Genomic DNA, 23,663 nt, shown 5'->3' on the forward strand with positions numbered 1-23,663 from the left:
CCGTAACAATGTTCTTCTTAGTTAACTTACACATTTTTAAGATCAATTCAGCACGTTGTTTAGCATTAAAATTAACCTTCTCCGAATATGGAAGAGGCAACAAATCAATAAGTGCACGAGATAGAAAACCATACACAATCTCAAAAAGGCACATCTTAGTATTAGAACACAGCGAACGATTATAAACAAATTCAATATGAGGCAAGCATTCTTCTCATATTTTTTTATTCTTTAAAACAACCCTAAGCTTAGTAAATAATGTTTTATTGACTACTTTAGTTTGTCGATCAGTTTGGGGGTGACAAGTAGTACTAAAAAGCAGTTTAAAGGATGTTTGTTTTCAGAAACTTATTGATTTAAGGACTTAAAAAAGTCCCCATAAGTCCCATCTAAACCAAACAGGAGGGATTTATAGGGACTTAAAGTGAGCACTTGGGACTTATGGAATAAGACTCTCAAGGAGGGACTTATATGGACTTATAATTGTAATATGGTCTTTTAGTCCATGTTAAGTCCCAGGAACCAAACAGGTAGGGACTTGAGACTTATAAGTTGGGACTAAAAAAAGTCCTAGGACTTATGAACCAAACAGGGCCTTAGTCCTCAACTTAGTCCATAAACATCTCTAAAAGTGGTTAAGAAATTTAGTATCACGATATGAAACAATAGTATTTCGTACACCATGAAAACGAATAATTTTACGAAAGAACAAATCAACAACATTAGTAGCATCATCGCTTTTATGGCATGGCATAAATGTGCCATTTTCGAAAATCTATCCACGATGACAAATATGCCATCCTTCCTTTCTTTGTTTGACATAATCCTAGTATAAAATTCATAGATATATCCTTTCATGGAATACTAGATACAGGCAAAGGTATATGTAAACCATAAGGATTGAGTCGTGACTTAGCTTTTTGACATGTAGTGCAGCGAGCAACAAAACTCTCAACATCCCGTCTCATCTTTGGCCAAAAGAAATGTGTAGCAAGTACGTTCTCCGTCTTCTTGACGCCAAAGTGTCCCATTAATCCTTCTTCATGAGCTTTTTGCAACAACAAAAGACGAACGGAGTTAGCTGAAATGAATAGCTTGTTAGCACGGAACACAAATCTATTATTAAGGACAAACTTGTTTCATATTCTCCCTTTACAATTTTGTAGCACATTTTTAAATTCAGCATCATGTACATATTAACCTTTGATAGTCTCAAAACCAAATATTTTGAAGTCAAGTTGTGAAAGCATAAGTTGTGAAAGCATATTATAACGACGACACAATGCATCATCAATAATATTTTCTTTACCCTTTTTTATATGTTTCAAAGATTTATGATCAGAATGTATAACAAATTTTTGGACCATAAATAATATTATCATGTTTCTAAAGTTTAAACAAGAGCATATAATTCTTTATTATAAGTAGAATAGTTCAGATTAGGCCTACTCAATTTTTTGGAAAAGTATGTGACAGGTGGTACCACCTTGTAGTAACATACCTCCTAATCCAATTCCACTAGCATCACATTCAAACTCAAAAGTCTTATTAAAATCAGTAAGTTGGAGTAAAGGAGCATGTGTCAACTTATCTTTCAATACTGTGAAGACTTCTTTCTGTGCGGTATCCCAAACAAAAGACAGATTCTTCTTCGTAAGCTCATTGAGAGGTACAACAATGGTGCCGAAATCTCTCACAAAACGCCTATCAAAACCAGCGAGTCCAAGAAAACTCTTTACTTGTGTCACTATTTTGGGCTGCGGCCAACTTTCAATAGCTTCAATCTTGGCTTTATCAACTTCAATTCCCTGTGGAGTAACAACATAGCCAAGAAAAGATACTCGGTCGTGCAAAAGGTGCACTCCCCGAGGTTACCAGATAAACGTGCATCATGTAGGGCAATGAAAACATCACGTAAATGTTTCAAATGTTGTTTCAAAGATCTGCTATAAATCAGTATATCATTAAAATAGACTACCACAAATCGTCCAATAAAAGCACTTAAAACTTCGTTCATTAATCTCATGAAAGTACTAGGTGCATTAGTTAACCCAAAAGGCATGACTAATCACTCATATAATTCAAACTTAGTTTTAAATGCTGTTTTTCATTCAGCTCCCAATTTCATGCGAATTTGATGGTATCCACTACGCATATCAATTTTGGAGAATATTGTAGAGCCACACAATTCATATATCATCTAGCCTAGGAATATGATGCTGATAACGAATAGTAATATTATTAATGCCTCTACAATCAACACACATACACGATGTACCATTTTTTTGGCACTAGTATAATAGGAACAACACAAGGACTAAGAGATTCGCGTATGTAACCTTTGTCGAGTAGCTCTTGTACTTGACGCATAATCTCCTTTGGATTGGTACGACATGACACACGGTTTGGCAGCGAAGCACCGGGAATTAAGTCAATTTGGTGATCAATTCCTCGAATAGGTGGTAATGGCAATGAAACACCGGAAATTAAGTCAATTTGATACTCGATCCCTTGAATAAGTGGTAATCCCGGTGACACATCTTCTGTAAAGACGTCAGCGAACTCCTGCAAAATGTTAGTGACTGTAGGAGGTAAAGAAGAAGGCACGTCCTCGAATGAAAATAATGTCTCTTTGCACACAAAGCATAACAAACAGATTTGCTGAAATCTAGATCATCAATATCAGATTTGGTGGCAAGTAAACATTCACTTTTCAATTTAATTTCAGAAACAATACTAAATAATTTATTATTAGGCTTCATGCTCAAATTCTTTTGCCACAGTCTGATTCTCACTCTTATTTTACCTTTTTTTTTGCTTTACTAGCTCTATGAATATTATCTTTTAAAATGGAATCAGGAGGCATAGGAAGCAAAGTAATATGTTTATTCTTATGAACAAGAGTATATTGATTGTTTCTATCATGGTGTACAGAATTTTTATTAAATTGTCATGGTCTATCAAGTACTAAGGACCATGTCATCCATTTTTACTTCCTTTGGTTTTTCTACATATAACATATATATACATGAGTAACTTTCATAGTTCATAAAATATAAAGCCAAAATATTATCACAAGAATTAGAAGGCATGAAAATATTGCAACTCAGTTTCCACATATAAGTGAAGCTTTTATTCATATCAAAAGATTGACAATGTTCATCATCAAACCATCCCAACATTGATGAATATATCTTACTTGCATCAAATTTACATGCTACAACATATTTAAATAAGCAAACATGCAATAAGTCATTGGTCACATAATTCTACCAAGATTAGGGTCATATCAAAATGATTAAACATTGGCACAATTATTTTCAAATGTATTTGATTCAAATCTGATTTATTCCCTGATTCACATGGTTCTTTTGCATCAACAGTTAATTCAATGGGTGCACTTGACATTGTTGATATTGCATTTGTTTGATCACATGGCAAAGTCAAATAATCAACGTAGTCTTCTAAAATAGGTGGTGTAATCAAAGTGGTGGGTAGGTCATCACATTGTGCATTGAAATTGACAAGGCATTCATCATACTCATGTGGAGGTGGAAGATCAGTACCTTTGTCTTTACCTTTTATGGTCAACTCAGATGATGTAGGCACTCTTGGTGGTGATGTGTCACATGGCGAAGGTGATGTAGTCCTCACAACAACGGATGCGGTTGTCATAGTCTGCCTAGTAGACAACAAGTCGTTTTATTTCCTGTTCAGCTTTGCAAGCAAGACAAGACAAATGGTCCATAGAATAACACTCTTCATGAATTAGTATCTCTTAAATATCACAGTTTAATCCTCCCCAAAATCTATTCATAAAATTGTCTTCACTTTCTTCTAAAAATGAGCGCAACAAAGTAGTTTGTAAATCATCATAATATTTTAATACGGTGTTAGTGCCTTGTTTTAAATGTTGTAATTTTTTAATCATGCCACGAGTATAATAAACATCAACGAATCTATCTTTCATAACAAGTTTTGAATCATCCCAAGTATTAGGTATAAAATCAGGGTTTAACCGACAATATTCACTCCACCAAATTAAGGCAAAGCTACTTAAAGTACTAACCGCAACTTGAAATTTTACACACTCATCAATATTATGTGAAACAAATATATCATTTATTTCATACTCTCATCCAATATATAAATGAGGCCTAAAACGACCATTAAAGGGTGGCATGGAAACATTAACCTGATTATGCGCATTTTGATGTCGTTGCTCCTCTTGTGACGGTTGTTGTGTTTTCTTATGTGGTGGCAAGTCTCCCACAATCGACAAAGCCCATAAATTGACTTTGAATTCTGTCATGATTAGTAGAAATAAGAAACAAAATCCAAAAATAATATTCCTATAACTATTGCGACGAGGTGGTAAAACGCTCATAATATAGCAAATATTAAAGTCTTACAAATTCTTACCATGCAGTAGGTAGTGACCGGCAACCAGCGGTGTCAAATAACTCCAAAGATTAAGAAAGCGATTGTCAGGTGAACGTAAATATGCACGTGATAGAGGCAAAGATGTCCTGTCTTTCGATGAGATAGTGAGAGAACTTAGGAGAGTGCTGGACTGCAGCTAAGCCCCCGAGTGGGAGGATTGCTCTCCACTCGGTAGGATTTTTCAAACTTACGCGAGTGTTGGACTGCAGCTAAGCCCCCGAGTGGGAGGATTGCTCTCCACTCGGTACGATTTTTCAAACTTAGGCGAGTACTGGACTGCAGCTAAGCCTCCTAGTGAGAGAACTTAGACGAGTGCTGGACTGCAGCTAAGCCCCTGAGTGGGAGAATTGCTTTCCACTCGGTAGGATTTTTCAAACTTAGGCGAGTGCTGGACTGCAGCTAAGCCTCTTAGTGAGAGAACTTAGGCGAGTGCTGGACTGCAGCTAAGCCCCCGAGTGGGAGGATTGCTCTCCACTCGGTAGGATTTTTCAAACTTAGGCGAGTGCTGGACTGCAGCTAAGCCTCCTAGTGAAAGAACTTAGGCGCGTGCTGGACTGCAGCTAAGCCCCCGAGCGGGAGGGTTGCTCACCGCTCGGTAAGATTTTTTCAAACTTAGGCGAGTACTGGACTGCAGCTAAGTCTCCTAGTGGGAGAACTTAGGCGAGTGCTGGACTGCAGCTAAGCCCCCGAGTGGGAGGATTGCTCTCCACTCGGGAGGATTTTTTCAAACTTAGGCGAGTGCTGGACTGCAGCTAAGCCTCCTAGTGAGAGAATTTAGGCGAGTGCTGGACTGCAGCTAAGCCCTCGAGCGGGAGGGTTGCTCTCCACTCGGTAGGATTTTTTCAAACTTAGGCGAGTACTGGACTGCAGCTAAGTCTCCTAGTGGGAGAACTTAGGCGAGTGCTGGACTGCAACTAAGCCCCCGAGTGGGAGGGTTGCTCTTCACTCGGTAGGATTTTCTTTCGAATTTAGGCGAAACGGATTCGCGACTAAGCCACCCACTGGGGGATTTCAGAAGTAAATAAGAACACAACAATCTAATGATAGGACCATAAGCTCTTGTCTTTGATAAACAAATTATAAAAGGTGTTTCTTATTACATTTTATTCGACCGAGTGCTTAAGTATAAAAGGGGCGGAGCAGCTCCGCGTTCCAAGCCCGTGGCTCGTCTTTCTGATGCTCAATACTGTAAAGATGGTATGCTCCATTGTGAAGAACTTTGGTGAAGATGAAGGGGCCTTCCCAAGTCGGGGCGAGGTTGTGTGGTTTCTGTTGGTCAACTCGAAGAACCAGATCTCCCTTTTGAAAGGCTCGACCCTTCACATTTCTGGCATGGAATCGATGCAAATCTTGCTGGTAAATGGTCGACCGGATCAAGACCATCTCTCTTTCCTCCTCCAAGAGATCGACTGAATCTTGCCGGGCCTGCTCTGCTTCCTCTTCGAAGAAGAGCTCGACTCGGGGTGCGTTGTGGAGCAGGTCACTTGGCAAAACTGCTTCGGCTCCGTAAACCAAAAAGAAAGGAGTTCGTCCAGTCGACCGATTAGGAGTTGTCCTCACGCCCCACAGAACTGACGGAAGTTCATCAACCCAAGCACCTACTGCGTGTTTGAGATCACGCATCAGTCGGGGTTTCAATCCTTTGAGAATTAGGCCATTGGCTCTTTCTGCTTGTCTGTTCGACTGCGGGTGAGCGACCGAAGCATAGTCGACTCGAGTACCCTGAGAGGTGCAGAAAGCTCTGAATTCATCGGAGTTGAAGTTCGACCCGTTGTCCGTGATGATGCTGTGTGAGACTCCATATCTGAACGTCAATTCTCTGATAAAACTGACAGCGGTGCTAGCATCAAGGTTCTTGATATGTTTAGCTTTGATCCATTTGATAAACTTGTCCGACTGCAACGAGCACATGAGTGAAGCCGCTCCTGCCAGTTCTCAGTGGTCCAACCATATTCAGTCCCCAAACAGCAAAGGGCCAGATGAGGGGGATGGTCTTCAGGGCAGACGCTGGCTTGTGAGACATGTCGGAGTAAAACTGGCAGCCTTCACATCTGTCGACTATATCTTTCGCCATTTCATTTGCTCGTGGCCAATAGAATCCAGCTCGGTATGCTTTAGCCACGATGGCCCGGGAGGACGCATGATGACCACAGGTCCCCGAGTGGATGTCATTGAGGATCATTCGACCTTCTTCTGATGCTATGCATTTCTGACTGACTCCAGTCACGCTTTCCCTGAACAACTATCCTCTTATCACAGTAAAGGCCTTAGACCGACGGACGATCTGTCGAGCCTTTTCTTCATCCTTTGGGAGTTCTTTCCTGAGGATGTACGCAATGTAGGGCACCGTCCAGTCGGGAGTAATGGCCATAACCTCCATGATCAGGTCGACCACGCTGGGACCTCGACTTCAGTCGGATCTGTGGCGCTCTTAGGTTGTGGGGGCTCTTCAGTAAAGGATCTTTCTGAACTGTCGGCGAGTGAATATATTTCAAAAACACATTGCTGGGGATGACTTCTCTCTTGGAACCTATCTTTGTCAAATCGTCGGCTGCTTGATTTTTCAGTCGGGATATGTGGTGGAGTTCTAACCCCTCAAACTTCTTTTCGAGCTTTCTCACTGCGTTGCAGTAACCAGTCATGGCTGGGCTTCTGAAGTCCCACTCCTTCATCACTTGATTAACTACCAAATCTGAGTCGCCATAGACCATGAGGCGACGGACGCCGAGTGAAATGGCCATGCGCAACCCATACAAGAGTGCTTCATATTCTGCTTCGTTGTTGGAGGAATCAAAGTGAATCTGGAGGACATATCTGAGTCTGTCTCCTCGGGGGATACCAGAACTACTCCAGCACCAGAACCGTTCAGCATCTTGGATCCATCAAAGAACATGGTCCAGTGCTCAGAGTGAACTTGAGTCGGCAGTTGCTGTTCGATCCACTCGGCGAGGGAATCTGCTATTGCTTGGGACTTGATGGCTTTCTTTGCCTCAAACTTGATATCCAGGGGAAGGAGTTCAATCGTCCATTTGGCCACTTGACCAGTTGCATCTCTGTTGTGCAGAATCTCTGACAATGGAGCCTCGCTGACGACTGTAACAGAGTGATCTGAGAAATAGTGTGCAACCTTCTTCGTGGTCATGTAAATCCCATAAACAAGCTTCTGATAATGAGGATATCTCTGCTTTGACGGGGTCAGGACTTCAGAAATATAATAAACTGGGCGTTGAACCTTATAAGCTTTTCCTTCTTCTCGCTCGACCGTAAGTACTGTACTGACGACTTGTCCAGTGGCTGCTATATAAAGCAGTAGAGGCTCTTTGCTGATTGGAGCAGCAAGCACCGGCTGGGTGGAAAGCAGGGCTTTTAGCTCTGCAAACGCTGCATCAGCTTCTGGGGTCTACTCGAACTTGTTTGATTTCTTCATCAGTCGGTAAAGAGGCAGCGCCTTTTCACCGAGGCGAGAAATGAATCGACTTAGGGCGGCCAAGCAACCAGTAAGCTTCTGGACATCATGCACACGCACAGGGCGCTTCATTCGGAGTATAGCGCCTATTTTCTCTGGGTTAGCATCGATTCCTCGTTCGGAAACAAAAAAACCGAGTAACTTTCCGCTTGGAACTCCAAACGTGCATTTCGATGGATTGAGCTTGATATCAATACCTTCTGAGGTTGGCAAAGGTTTCAGCAAGGTCAGTCAGTAGGTCGGAACCTTTACGTGACTTGACCACAATGTCATCCATGTATGCTTCCATATTCCGACTGATCTGAGTGAGCAGGCACTTCTGAATCATCCGCATGAATGTGGCTCCGACGTTTTTCAAACCGAGTGGCATTGTGACATAACAGAAGCACCCAAACGGGGTGATAAAACCTGTCTTTATTTCGTCGGGTCCATACAGACGGATCTGGTGGTACCCGGAGTAGGCGTCCAAAAAGGACAAACGTTCGCACCCTGCAGTCGAGTCGACTATCTGGTCGATGCGAGGGAGAGAAAAGTGATTTTTCGGGCAGGCCCGATTGATATGCTTGAAATCGATGCACATGCGAAGTGAGTCGTCTTTCTTTGGGACCATGACAACATTGGCTAATCACTCGGAGTGGTAAATCTCTTGGATAAACTCAACTGCCAAAAGCCGAGCCACCTCTTCCCCGATTGCCTTTCTTTTCTGGACGGCGGACCGTCGAAGATGTTCTTTGACTGGTTTCACCTTCGGGTCGACTCGCAAACGATACTCAGCCAGTTCCCTGAGAACACCCGGCATGTCAGAAGGCTTCCATGCAAAGATGTCCCAGTTCTCACGGAGGAACTGGATGAGCGCTTCCTATTTGGAGTCGAGTGAAGCCGAAATGTGAGTCGGAGCAGTATTGGGATCTGTCGGGTGAATGTGAATCGGCTTCATTTCACCAGACGACTGGAATGCTGAATCTGTGGCTGGCTTCTTGGCTCGCAGCAAGTTACTCGGATCTGCATTTTTCTGGTATTCTTGCAATTCTACCACAGACATCTGGGCATCGGCGATCTTTGAGCTCTTCTGGAAGCATTCTTCCACCTTCCGATTGCCAGAGATAGTGATCACTCCTCTGGGACCAGGCATCTTCATTTTGAGGTACACGTAACATGGTCGAGCCATAAATCGTGCATAAGCTGGCCTGCCCAGAATTGCATGATAAGCACTCTGAAAATCCACAACTTCAAACGTCAACTTTTCTTTACGGTAATTTTTGGAATCACCGAAAACCACGTCGAGTGCAATCTGACCGAGGGATGCAACCTTCTTGCCTGGAATGACACCATGGAAACTCATATGGCTTTCGCTGAGTCTGGACATCGGAATGCCCATTCCTTTCAATGTTTCTGCATACAGTATGTTCAGGCCACTGCCACCGTTCATCAGGACCTTTGTCAGTCGAGTGCCTTCGACCACCGGGTCGACCACAAGTGCTTGCCTCCCAGGGGTGGCGATGTGCGCTGGATGATCAGACTGGTCGAATGTAATGGCAGTCTGCGGCCACTTCAAGTAACTGGGTGTCGCCGGAGCGACCATGTTCACTTCCCTGTTGATGACTTTCAATCGATTTTTGCTCTCAACGTCAGTAAAAATCATCAGAGTGGAATTCACGTGGGGATAACCATCGTCATCCTCTTCCTCATCCTCAGCCTTGTCTGCCTCCTTCTCTTTTTCCTTGGGCTGTTTCTCTCGGAACTGCTGGATTAGGAGCCGACACTGCCGAGTGGTGTGTTTCGGGTAAATGAAATTACCTTCTTCATCTTTTTTGGTGTGGATATGGCACGGCAGATCCAACACGTCATTTCCATCTTGAACTTTTATTTTCTTGGAGTTCCACGGCCCTTTGGGCTTCCTCTTGAACTTTCCTTGAACCACAGCCAAGGCTTTACCCAGAGCAGCTGGCTCGGCCTTGTGCTTCTATTTTCGACTGGAGTTTTCTCCTCCGGCTTCGTGGGCGACTACTTTGTGCTTGCCGCTCCGGAGTCACTCTTCTTCTTCACCATTGGCATACTTGGTGGCAATTTCCATCATCCGAGCCAGAGTCATATTTCCTGTCCGTCCGAATTTCATATTCAACTCTCTATACCTGACGCCTTCCTTAAAGGCACAAATTGCCTGATGATCTGACACATCTTCTACCGTGTGGTGTAGGGTGATCCATCTCTGGATATAATCCCTTAAAGTTTCATTCGGCTTCTGGACACAACACTGTAACTCTGTCAAACCCGCCGGTCGTTTGCAAGTGCCCTTGAATGTTCTGACAAACACTTGGGCGAGATCTTCCCAAGTATAGATGCTGCCAGGCGCTAACTGATTCAGCCATGCTCTAGTTGAGCCTTCCAACATCAGAGGAAGGTGTTTCATGGCCACTTCATCATTGCGCCGCCAATCTGGACAACCACTCGGTAGTCTTCAAGCCAAGTGTCAGGCTTGGACTCTCCGGTGAACTTACTAACTCCAGACGCCAACCTGAAGTTGGGGGGAATCACCGCAGCTCTGATAGCTCTGCTGAAGCACTCTGGACCAGAGACATGCACCCTGTTGCTGGTTTGTGGACCTCCATCATGGCCCTCTCGGTGAGCTCTGTTTCTGTCGACCAAGTCCTGCACGAGAATAGATCTCGCATTAAAGCCTGGCTCCCTGGGGTCGATTGGAATACCTCGCCCAACACTGTGAGGGCGTCTGTCTTCATGCTGCCGAGGCACGTACGACCCGCTCCTCGGGGGAGGCGTGGGCATTCGACGTCGATCATCACGATCGACTCGGCGATCATACTGCTCTCGGTTTCTGTACTGATCTCGTCGATCCCCACGTCCCTCACGCCTCGGAGGCGATCTTGGGCTATGGGCCGACTGAACTGTATCTGCCATCACGGATCTGCTGTGGATCCTATCCCGCGACTGAGATACAACTGTATTCTGCTCTCCCGCCGCCCGGAGCAAGGCTCGGATCTGCACCAGACCTCGACCAGCTTCTGACTGGGAGGGTTGGATCGACTCCGCTATCCGGGCAGCAACAGCTAGATTCTGGATCGGGGTTCGGTATACCTGAGTTGGAGGTGGAAAAAGTTGGCGCCGACTGGACTCAGAAGCACGTTGTCGAGCGCGATCGTCGAGTGCGCGCTGGAGGTTCTCCGGTCGATTGCGCTCAGCCAGATTGGCCAAGCACGCCTGCTCCAAGGCCTGGGCCTCGGGGGTTTCTCCAACTATAGGAGTGTGCAGGGCATCCATGTTCCGGCGACGAAGTTCTTCCCTCTGCTGTGAGGAGAGAGGTTCGGGGCGGTACTCCTCGTGAACGCGCGACGGATCGCCGTTCCCGTCACCTCCGTCTTCACGATTGAAGCCAGGAGGACTGCGTGGTCCATTGACCATCAGGACTTCCGCCGCCGAGTCATTGCTGCCGCACTCGGATACGGTCTCTACGGAGCCAGTCGACAGATCGAACAGGCCGTAGAGATTCGTCGGGCTCGATCGCCGCGACTTGAGGGGTGGCCCATTGGCAGGCCACCGCATGCTTCACCCACCGCTGAAGCCTCGACCGACCGGTGCGCTTGCTTCGGCGGGTCGCAGGGAGGGGGAAAGCTGCTGGAGTCGACTGGTACTGGGTCGACGGTTGCCGCAGGAGGACACCGCGGACGCACGCGCGAAAATGCACCATGTAAGCGTTGTGCTTTGGCCTCATGATCAGTTACCGTGTCTCCAGCAGCATTGGTGAGAGAAGCAATACAATTAGACCTATACTGAATGGTAGCCAAGGCATGAAAAAATTGTGAGTTTTCATTCCCAAGAATAACCCATTTGATTTTACCCCTCTTCTGCCAATGAACCTTTTGTTGTTTCAATAAACTGAGGAGCTGTGCTTTAAGGTCCATTCTAAGAACCGTTTCTGTATCAATAAGCACTCTGTAATTTTCAAGGGCATCCAACATTGCTACTAGGGCATTGATATCTGAAATATCTTGCTTGAGATTGGATAAAGTTTGGCCCAAACCTTGAGATTTTTCCTGAGAATTTTCATCTTTGCATTGAGTCTTTTGGCTGCATCTGCAAAGTGTACTTCGTGTCCAAACTGACTCTACCAGGGGCAGGAATTGGTCATGTTCCAGCCATCTATTCTCAAATCTGAAGAGATTACTCTTGGGCATAGAGGTTTGTATGTTGATGACACAGGGTACATGATCAGAGGTGGTCATGGCCAGAGGTAGTGCCAGAGTATTAGGGTAGGAAAGGGTCCAGGCTGGTGAGGTGAAGAACCAATCCAATCTTTCAAGAAGAGGAGCAGTCTGCATGTTACTCCAGGTATATTTCCTACCCTTTAAAGGTACTAGTTAAAGGTATGTCCACTAGGCCAAGTTTACTGATGACTGCATTGAACATAAGCATCTCATTGATACTACCCCCTGGTTTTTTCCTAGCATCAAAACTTCTGATGAGATTGAAATCCCCTACTAATAACCAATCTGCCTCTTCAGGAATTTGAATGCCATCAAGCCATGCGAGAAATTCAAGCTTCTTATCATCTTGACAAGGAGCATATATGTTAGTTAGGGTCCAACATGAGCCACATCTGGTCGATTGAAAGCCAACTAAGAGGCTTTGTTTTCGAGTCGTTTGACTAGTCGACGACTAGTCGATGAGTCGCTGCTCCAGGTTCGACTCACACTCTCGACTCGACTCCTGGTATGAGTCAAGCGACTCGAGCGACTAGTCACGACTAGTCGCTCTTTCTGGGTCGAGCGACTCACTTAAATTGAGCCCAACTGTTATATGTTTTGTTTACAGTATGGGCCGGCCCATCTCCCCTGGAAACCTAGATCGATCATCCCCCACCCCTCCCCCTCCCCCCGATCCAACCCTCTCCAGCCGCCACACCCCCTGCTGTCGTTCCCCTCCTCCCCTCCTATGGTGTGCTCCTCCCCTCCTCCCCTGCTACTGTTGTTCTCCTCCCCTCCCCTCCCCTGGTTGCTGCTCCTGCTGTTGTGCTCCTCCCCTCCTCCCCTCCTCCCCTGGTTGATGTGGCTGCTGGTGTGCTCCTCCCCTTGTTGCTGCTGCTGCTGTTGAGCACTCGTGCTCCTCCCCTCCTCCCCTGGTTGATGTGGCTGCTGGTGTGCTCCTCCCCTTGCTGCTGCTGCTGCTGCTGTTGAGCACTTGTGCTCCTCCCCTGGCTGCTGCTTAACTCACGTCGACTCGTCGCCATGTCGACTCATCGACCATGAGTCTAGAGTCGCCCCCCTGAGCGACTCGTCGACTCATCGACTCGAAAACATTGCTGAGAGGGCATATTCGTTGAGCACTTCTCCAGAAAATTGAGATGAGGCCCAGACAATTAGTAATCCTCCTGATGGTAAATAAGCAAAACAATCAAATCTGGCTAGGCAGAATTTTCTGATGAAGGAAATGTCTATAATTTCTTTGTTGATTTCCTGAAAACAGACCATAGAACAACCACTCTCATCAATCTTATTCTGGATATGCAGCCATTTATCTGGAGAATTGACGCCTCTTATGTCCCAGTTAAGTACTTTCCAAGCTTGCTTGGTCATTGTGAACAAATAGAGGGAGTGGGGTGCACAAGGGTACATAGCAATGACCTGAGAGGGACCAGGCCAAGGCAACAACATATACAAACTGCAGATAATCATCATAGTCACATAGACCTTTAACTGAACATAACTGGAAGGCTAAGTAATAAGCCATAGGATAACAAAGGAAGCTGACTAGAGCTGCAGTTCCTCTTTCCTTCACTGCCTTCTTCTTGGGGTTCTTCTTGGTCTTGGCATCATTAGGAACCTTCTTGGATGTTTTCTGCTTCTTCTGCACTGGAGGCTTGCTCTCCACCATCCCAAATTTATCATAGAGGCTCTTGACCACCTTCTTGTTAAGTGGAGGAGCATCTGCAGCACATGCAAGACAATCTTTGTCAAGGCATGTCTTACCCTTGTAGCCCCTGGCCAGTTGCTTGAGTCTAGCACTCCTAACTTCTGAGACCACTAGGGGAGTTTTCTGTTGCCTTTTCCTGATGTGCACCACAGAAGTACTAAAATGCTCCACTTGCACAACATGAGAGGATCTAAGTGCCTGTGGGGTGGAATAACCCTTGGTAGCATTCTGTCCAGCCAAAAACAGAGAGCACACTGATGGGGCTTCTGATGGGCAGCCTTGAGGGACCAGAAAAACTGAAAAGACAGTCCATTTGAATTGCCTTCCTGGATTAACTGCCAAAGCTTCGATTGGAGAATATTTTTTACCCACACAAAATCCTCAGATGACAGCAATTTAGCTATGAAAAAGTCAGTCCAAGATACTGGAACAGACAGACTGGCAGTTTGGTAAAGCAGGACAAAAGTGTTTCTCCCTGGCAGCTCTTCCTTCCTGAGAGAAGACAGCAGTAAGCTGGAGATTGTCTGCAGTTTGAACCTCTTTGTCCTGGGTCTGAACAACATTCTTCTCCAAATCAGCTTGAACAGGATTGCCTATAGCAGAGGAGAGAGTGGCATGTGTTGTCATTGCAATCTGAGGTGTTTCAGTAGCCGCACAATGAGAAGACAAGGTGTAGAATAGGTTCTGACTCAAGTAGCACCTCATGCTTTGCATCTGCAAAATGATGTAGGGTAGGAACCCTAATCGGCCGATCTTTCACGAAAGGAGCGGATCTTGCGATGAACACGAAGAACACGAGGAGGGAAACGAGGGGAAAATCACAAGGGGAACACAAGAGAACACTCAAACCAACAAGTATGATCACACATGCGCTAGATCCATGAACACAAAGGAAGATACGAGATCCAAAGTCAACAACGGACGATACAAAGGTAGCCGGTCTTCTCCGTGAGGAGGTCTTGAATTCACAAGGGGATCTTCCCTTAGAGGGGTCTTGAATTCAAAGGGATCTTCTCCGAAGAGGGGCCGCGGTCTCTCTCGTGGAGTAGATCCGATGTGGATGAGCAATGATCTATCTCTAAATATGAGCTAAACCAATGCTAACCCTAGTTAGGATGAATATGAGATCTATTTATAGTCTTAGTGCGGATGGGGGGCGAAAGGAGGGGGTACATGGGCTTCGAGCTCGAAACTGGACACAGCCAGGTATCGGACGTCCGCCGGGGGCCGGTCGTCCGGTGGCTCACGGGCGTCCGGTAGTAGCCGGTCGTCCGCTGGTTCTGGCTCGGATGTGGAAGTTGCGGATTTCCGGAAGGGGCCGGTCGTCCGGTCGCTGGACGTCCGGTGGCGTCGGACTTCCGCTCGTTTGGCTCGGGTGCGGTGTCGCCGGTCGTCCGGTCCGGGCCGGACGTCCGCTCGCTGTAGCTCGGCTGGGGCTTCAGGCTCCGGGCGTCCGGTCCCGGCCGGTCGTCCGGTGGCTGGGGCTTCGTCCGCAGCTCTTCTTCTTCTCCGTCTTCACGCCCATCTTCCTCTTCTGATCCTCCTTGCTCCTTGGCTTCTTCATGGCCAACTCCTTGATACCTGAGTATGCACAATGTCTCCGTTTGAGGTAGTAGTCATGTCTCATGTGCATCGAAGTGGAAATGTGAGAGGAGAGATGTCACCTTGGTTTCGAGAGCTCTTGCACGTGCTCGTGTCATGGGTCCAAGTGGTGTTGTAGGAGATGTAGTTGGGTCCATAGGGATGACCTTGGGATGCTCTGCATCATCTCCCCTCCCTTGGGGAAGATCCGTCCTCGGATCAAATTCTTCATCACCATGAAAGGGCGAGAGGTCCTTGACATTGAAGATATCGCTCACTTTGTACTTGTCGCGGGGAAGGTCGATCTTGTAAGCGTTGTCGTTGTAGCGTGCAAGCACCTTGAAGGGTCCGTCCGCTCGTGGTCGAAGTTTGGACTTGCGTTCTTGGGGAAAGCGGTCCTTGCGAAGGTGTAGCCACACGAGATCACCAATGTTGAAGACCATGGGGTGCTTGTTGATGTTGAGCTTGGTCGCAAGTCGTTGTACTTGGCGCTCGATAGTATGTCTTGTATCTTCATGCACCTTCTTGAGATGGGTCACACGTGCACTTGCGTCCAAATTGATGCGCTCTTGGAGTGGTAGAGGAAGAATGTCCAATGGTGATAATGGGTTGAATCCGTAGACGACCTCGAAGGGGGACTTGCCGGTTGTTGAGTGTTTTGCTCGGTTGTAGGTGAACTCGGCGATAGGTAGGCACTCCTCCCACTCCTTGATGTTCTTCTTGATGAGTACTCGAAGTAGAGCGGAGAGTGTGCGGTTGGTCACCTCCGTTTGGCCGTCGGTTTGTGGATGATACGCCGTGGAGAAGAGTAGCTTGATTCCGAGCTTGGCGCATAGGGTCTTCCAAAAGTAGCTAAGGAATTTGACGTCGTGGTCCGAGACGATAGTCTTTGGCACTCCATGTAGACGCAATATTTCTCTACAAAGAGATTAGCAACATGTGAAGCATCGTCTATCTTGTTGCAAGGAATGAAATGTGCCATTTTAGAGAAACGGTCCACAACGACAAATACCGAATCCTTCCCATTTCTAGTCCTAGGCAAATCAAGTACGAAATCCATGCTAATGTCTTCCCATGATTGATATGGAATTGGGAGAGGCATGTAAAGGCCATGGGATTGAGCTTTAGACTTAGCTTTGTGACATGTAGAGCATCGGTTGGTGAAGCGGTTAACGTCACGAAACATCTTGGGCCAATAGTAGTTCTTGGAGAGCGTGGCAAAAGTCTTGTCGCGTCCAAAATGTTCCATTAAGCCTCCTCCATGAGATTCCTGCAAAAGTAACAAACGAAGAGAAGACTCGGGGATGCAAAGCTTGTTAGCTCTCATAAGATATCCATCTTTGATGTAATAGCATTCCCAAGAGGTGTGCGTCAAACACTTGGCATAAGGAGTAGCAAAAGTAGGATCATGCTCATACAAGTCTTTTATATGCTCAAAACCAATGACATACAATTCAAGTTGAGTAACAAGCATGCATATGCGGGAAAGGGCATCCGCCACAATGTTTTCCTTACATTTAATGTACTTGATGACACAAGGAAAAGACTCAATAAATTCACTCCATTTAGCATGACGCTTGTTCAACTTGGTTTGGCCCTTAAGATACTTGAGCGTTTCATGTAGGGTAGGAATCCTAATCGGCCGATCTTTCATGAAAGGAGCGGATCTCGCGATGAACACGAAGAACACGAGGGAAACGAGGGAAAAATCACAAGGGGAACACAAGAGAACACTCAAACCAACAAGTATGATCACACATGCGCTAGATCCATGAACACAAAGGAAGATACGAGATCCAAAGTCAACAACGGACGATACAAAGGTAGCCGGTCTTCTCCGTGAGGAAGTCTTGAATCCACGAGGGGATCTTCCCTTAGATGGGTCTTGAATCCAAAGGGATCTTCTTCAAAGAGGGGCCGCGGTCTCTCTCGTGGAGTAGATCCGATGTGGATGAGCAATGCTCTATCTCTAAATATGAGCTAAACCAATGCTAACCCTAGCTAGGATGAATATGAGATCTATTTATAGTCTTAGTGCAAATGGGGGGCGAAAGGAGGGGGTACATGGGCTTCAGGCCCGAAACTGGACACAGCCAGGTACCGGACGCCCGCGGGGGGCCGGTCGTCCGGTGGCTCACGGGCGTCCGGACGTCCGGTAGTAGCCGGTCATCCACTGGTTCTGGCTCGGATGTGGAAGTTGCGGATTTCCGGAAGGGGCTGGTCGTCCGGTCGCCAGACGTCCGGTGGCGTCGGACTTCCGCTCGTTTGGCTCGGGTGCGGTGTCGCCGGTTGTCCGGTCCGGGCCGGACGTCTGCTCGCTGTAGCTCGGCTGGGGCTTCAGGCTCCGGACGTCCGGTCCCGGCCGGTTGTCCGGTGGCTGAGGCTTCGTCCGTTCTTCTTCTTCTTCTTCTTCTTCTGATCCTCCTTGCTCCTTGGCTTCTTCATGGCCAACTCCTTCTACTTGGGGCTGTACCGAAAGGATTTATGGTGGAAAATGCAAGGTTAATTGGTAGCATGTTTGTCGTCCAGCCGATCTGGGAGGGCTTGGAGATCTCCACCTCGGCAAGTTCTCCTGCGCCATGAGCCTCTGCTGGTTGTGGCTTGTTTGGACATCCCGGAGTGGCCTTGGGTTGGTCTCGATCTCCATTGCTACCACTCCGCTGGTTGTGGTTTGTGTGGATTTGAATCTAGTTTCATGTTATTCTTTATGCGAACATATTTTTTCATATTCTCTGGAAAAGAGATGCGGAATAACATCACTCTCAGTCTTGCAGAATTTTCAGAGTGATCTTTATAAAACCATCTGGCTAGTTTTATTTTGTAATATGGTTCAATCGTTTCTTTTCCATCGTGGACACGTGTACAGCAGTGTCCTGCTTTGTTTATGAATGGTTCGGTCTTCTGCTGGATCGTACCTGTTTGTACAACTGTGGAGAAGTATATAGCAGTATCTTGCTTTGTAGATGATGGAACATGATGCAGACGAGGAGCACATGGAGGCGCACCTCCCTGTAATTCGAACCATTGGAATGCAGACTGAAATCGTTTTAGTTTCCCTATTGAGCCAATACAGTTTTAATACAAATAAGTATGACTCGCATGACATTGTAGAGAAGTAATGATGAGTTAAGAGCAAATACAATAGTGGGCTTATAGCCTGCTTACATGACATTTTTGTTTATGTGGAGGAGAGAGATGTGAAAAGTAAGGAAAGTGGGTTTTCATGCAAGAGGCTAGCTATATGCGTATTTTTAGGCAAATACAATAAATGTGATGAAAGAGAAAGAGAGAAGAGAAAAAAAAGTAGTAATGTAATAGCCAACCTTATAGCCCACACTATTGTATGAGTGGTTATAGATGATGGCTATGGATGACATGATGGCTTACAACAAGCACCTGGCTATATTATTAACCATGTTTTAATAAATGAAAACAAACGACTGCATGCAATGTAATCAGTGTTAATTCATCTTTGTTGGACCATGAAGATAAAAGCAGGCAACATTAGTAGTAACATAGCTTTTTTACATGAGAAAAACTTAGTATGTAGTTTTTCTAGAATTATTATCACGAAGTTCTTGGGTTTTTACTAGGAATAAAAAGAAAGACGTGATTTTGTGGAATTTGTATCATGATTTTTCCAAGAGTTACTCAATCCACATATACTAATCTTTTCTAGTATATGGATTTCTCATTCTTTTTTATTTGAAATTTTAACAATCACTCAATCCACTATTTATTAGTTACCCCATGATGCGATTCTTAGTTTTATAGAAGACACATAACTTCATGAAAATATATTTGATTTAACATTTACTACATCTTGAAAATTATTTAAATGCATTAAACATAAATTATTTTTAAAGTTGAAGCCATATTACAATTGTAAAATGGGTGCAAAAACATAAACTTGTGATATTTGTAAAGTTGAAATAATATTGCAGTCTAAAAGCTTGGTACAAACTGAATATTAGATGTGTTGCATGATTCAAAACTCTGATCTCAACAAAATCCACATGCATGTGATTCATAAGTTAATGATGATGTCGTTGTTCGTTGTTGGGGGTTGGCACAGGAGCATGGGGATGAGTGAGCCAGGAGGGGATAGTCTGTGCAAGGAATACCTCCTTATACTACTTATACAAGAAAATGTAGAATGAGCTATATTAAAGAATACACCATGCTAATATAACGGTGCAAATCCCTATGCATATTGAATGGTGAGATATCACAGGAGGTAGCCTGCATTTTCAATGGAACATCACCAAATCATTGATAACCAGTTAGAAAAAGAGTAAATGACATTGGCGCGAATCAGAATGCAATGAGTTCTCCAAGCATGTGTATCTGCATGCTTAATTTCTTGTATTAGTATATATTGTTTATTTTCATGCTTTTCTCTGATTCTACTCGAACCCCTGCCTGTAGACTTTCCATCAGATACAAAAGCTCTTAAGCAAAACCAATGGGAAAGTAGTTAGTGATGTTATGACTTCTGCACCTCTTGTGGTGCGTGAAACTACTAACCTTGAAGATGCTGCAAGGTACGTGTACATCACTGATTGGTTTCCAGAGATTATATGGACCAACTTGTATGTTAATGTTTCTTAAAGATAACTTAATTAGATGGTGGTGATATTTTGGCATGCAGGTTACTTCTTGTTACTAAATACCGCAGGCTGCCAGTAGTCGACAGTTCGGGCAAATTGGTGAGTGGGCCAAGCCTTGCTATTTTTCTCCTTTTCTTGCTCTAGTTAATTTATCTTAAAACAAACTTCGGTTTGTAAGGTTGGAATCATCACAAGAGGGAACGTCGTCAGAGCTGCTCTTGAGTTTAAGAAAAATGTTGAAGGGAGTATTTGAAGTGGAACTGTAGATGATCCTTTCCGAAGGTGGAACTTGAACATATTGCTAGTAGGCAAGCATACTGAAAAAATTGTTTACACAACATGCTAGTTTAATTGCAGTTGGGATACATGTATTGTGAGCATCATGCATCATCCTTAAATTTCAAAATTTTGAATTGAGGGAATTTTCAAAGCCTCTGCTAAATAAAGGGCAAAGAACCCAAAAAAATGCATTCAATGTTTCAAAAATGCCTTTAAAATAGTTCTAAGAATTTTGGCGAGTTATATATCAAACCAAAATTTAGGAACATTTTTGAGGAATTATTTTTGGGACTTTGAATTTAAATGATATTGTATTTGTATTTGTATTTATATTATATAATCAGAATATAATTTCAAATAATTTATGTGCCTTTGGATAATTCTACTGTGCAACATAAAAATATTCAGGGGAATTTTGTCACTGGGTTTGAATTTGTTATATTTGAAAACAATGACAAAAGAAATAAATAAAAGAAAACATAAAGAAAATAAGGAAAAGCAGAAATTGTACCTGGTTTACCTGTGCGGCCTAGAACTGTTGTAGTTGGGGCCCAACCCAACTCCCCGTCGTCCCCTACCTCTTAGTAGGAGCAGCTGCGTGTGCGCACGCGCACGCTCACGTCCACCTCCTCCTTGCTTGCTTTCCCGCCCATGCCTCCTCTATCCTCTTCCTCGCTCTCTAGCCCTTTCGTCTTTCCTACTGCTCTCTCTCTCTCTCTCTCTCTCTCTCTCAGCCTTGAGCACCCTCAGAGAGCATTGTCACAGTTCATTGCAGCCATCGTGCAACCCACGCCTCGCCTACATGTCCCCGAGCTCTGCGTCGACTTCGCGCGCCTCTTCGCCCAATCACGCAAGGCCGGACGCCCGGAAGCGTCGCCATTGAGCTCGTCCCTGCCGCCTCTGCTCGAAGACCGCTGGCGTTGATCCATTGTCTCCAGCGTCTCCTCCGCCACATCGAGCATCTCTTTGTGATCGTTGTGAGCTCCTCTACCGCTTCTCTCTCTCTCCCCGTGCTCGATTGTGTTGCATAGCCGTTGCTTCCATCAAGCCCGATAACTCCTCGCCGTCGGCTTTGATGTTGACGTAGCCACAGCCGCCATCACTTGCGTTTGAGTACTGGAATGTGCTCGGCACCTCCCTAGCAACCCGCGGAGCCCGGATACGCTCCGTAGTGCCAAACTGAGCATACCCATAGCTCCAGCCGCCGCATACCTCAGCGCCGGCGCTGTTTTCGGCCACTTCAAGTTGCATCGCCATGATGTGCCTATTCATTCATGCTTGCTTGTTATGCCCGCTATGCTTAGAGTTGTGTCAGGTCTGATTCATCCGGGATGAATTGGAATGATGGTGAACATGTCTTACTGTGTGAGGGCTAAATGTGTGAACACGGTTTGGTAAAAGTAGCAATGAGAGGCCATGTAGAAGTGCATGGTGGGTTGTCTCATTGAGACCGTCTTTAAGAACTGAGTCATGTGTATGTTATCCAAGAACAACTATTACCACACATTGGGCCCTGAAATATGACCCCACTCGACTTATTAATCGCCTTGATCTCTGTCCAAGAGTTATAACCAGTTTCTAGTGTTTATTGGTTGTGCTAGGGGCCGTGCTTAGCGCTGACCGAAGGGGTAGGCTTTGATGTGGCAGGCACTTTGGCACGGTGTACCAAGCGTAGTACCATCCGACGAGGTGGACTTGGGAACCCTATACACATCGTTTGAGGTCGTAATGGAAACATCGGTCGGACTTCCATTGCAGGTCAGTTCTCAGATAGGCGATAAACCTGGACTAGAGTCTTGTGTGGTTAGTCAGGTTGTGGTCTACACCCATGCCGACTTTCGCTTGGAAGTCTACCGAGCACATGTCTTGTGCAGGCGCTAAATGGTGCAAACATGTGTGAAGTACACCCCGCAAAGTTATAAATGATCTATTCGAATAGTCGCATCCTCGGATATGGACTACTTGGAGACTTATATGGTTCATAGACAACTTAAAAGGATACTCTAAAATGCGCAAGATAAGCGTGAGTGCTATGGACGGCCTTCTCAGAGGGAGACGGGAGCGGATCCATAATGGTGTATTGATATGGTGAATATGTGGACTCGTGTGCACTTTCTCACCTCAAAAAGTTTACTGATAGTCGTAGTACAAGATAGCCACTGAGTTAAAGCTGGCTTACTGCAGTTAAACTCCACTATCCCTTTATTGATACTGATGCATATGTAGTTAGTTTTGATGTAAGTCTTGTTGAGTACATTTGTACTCATGTTTGCTTAATTTATATTTTTGCAGAGGAGACTTCAGGCTCATTAGTAATTCCACATGGGCTTGGATGAGTAGCTTGGGAATCCCAGACGGAGGTATGGTTTCTTTGGAGGATCTTGTAGGTAGACGAGCTTCTAGCCTTCTTTCTTTCCAGCCGTCTGTCCTCAGACAGGTTTATGCTTCGCTTGTTGCTTGTATGACTTTGTATGTTGGGTCATGAGACCCATGTTTGTAATATCATGTTTTATATATTCCAAAATAATTCTCCATTGATTTTTAGGTCATTCCGAGAACTTTTATTTCTGCACAAAAATAACACCATGGCAATTCTGCTGAAAACAACGTCAGTCTGGGTTAGTTCCATTCAAATCATGCAAGTTAGAGTCCAAAACAAGGGCAAAAGTGTTTGGAAAAGTAGATACGACGGAGACGTATCAACTCCCCCAAGCTTAAACCTTTGCTTGTCCTCAAGCAATTCAGTTCATAAACTGAAAGTGATAAAGAAAATTTTTTACAAACTCTGTTTGCTCTTGTTGTTGTAAATATGTAAAGCCAGCATTCAAGTTTTCAGCAAACATTATGAACTAACCATATTCACAATAACACTTAGGTCTAATATTTACTCATATCAATGACATAATCAACTAGCGAGCAATAATAATAAATCTCGGATGATAACACTTTCTCAAAACAATCATGATATGATATGACAAGATGATATCTCGCTAGCCCTTTCTGAGACCGTAAAACATAAATACAGAGCACCTTTAAAGATCAAGGACTGACTAGACATTGTAATTCATGGTAAAAGAGATCCAGTCAAGTCATACTCAATGTAAACTAATAGTAATGGATGCAAATGACAGCGGTGCTCTCCAACTGGTGCTTTTTAATAAGAGGATGATGACTCAACATAAAAATAAATAGATAGGCCATTCGCAGAGGGAAGCAGGGATTTGTAGAGGTGTCAGAGCTCGGTTTTGAAATAGATATGAATAATATTTTGAGCGGTATACTTTCATTGTCAATGTAACAACCAACAGATCTCGATATCTTCCATGCTACACACATTATAGCGGTTCCCAAACAGAATG

At 44.9% G+C, this 23,663-nt stretch overlaps 1 protein-coding gene across 4 annotated transcripts in view; it reads left to right on the top strand.

The window, feature by feature from the left end:
• LOC125519727 (CBS domain-containing protein CBSX2, chloroplastic-like) overlaps positions 1-22,848 on the top strand; it is a 43,146-nt gene extending 20,298 nt beyond the window's left edge. The window contains exons 6-9 of one of the 4 annotated variants that reach the window (XR_007288294.1): positions 19,844-19,959; positions 20,067-20,124; positions 20,204-22,062; positions 22,597-22,848. Coding sequence is in view for 2 of the 4 variants with exons in the window: in XM_048684469.1 (XP_048540426.1) it covers positions 19,844-19,959; positions 20,067-20,124; positions 20,204-20,278 (249 nt within the window). In the remaining 2 variants the exon portion in view is untranslated. Of the gene's footprint in view, positions 1-12,042; positions 12,254-19,843; positions 19,960-20,066; positions 20,125-20,203; positions 22,063-22,596 lie in introns of those variants that run through there. The other 3 variants (XM_048684469.1, XM_048684470.1, XR_007288296.1) reach the window with 3 other exon arrangements.
• The last annotated feature ends 815 nt before the right edge of the window (positions 22,849-23,663 follow it).

This window comes from Triticum urartu, chromosome 7 (genome assembly GCF_003073215.2).
Source record: "Triticum urartu cultivar G1812 chromosome 7, Tu2.1, whole genome shotgun sequence".
NCBI lineage: Eukaryota > Viridiplantae > Streptophyta > Magnoliopsida > Poales > Poaceae > Triticum > Triticum urartu.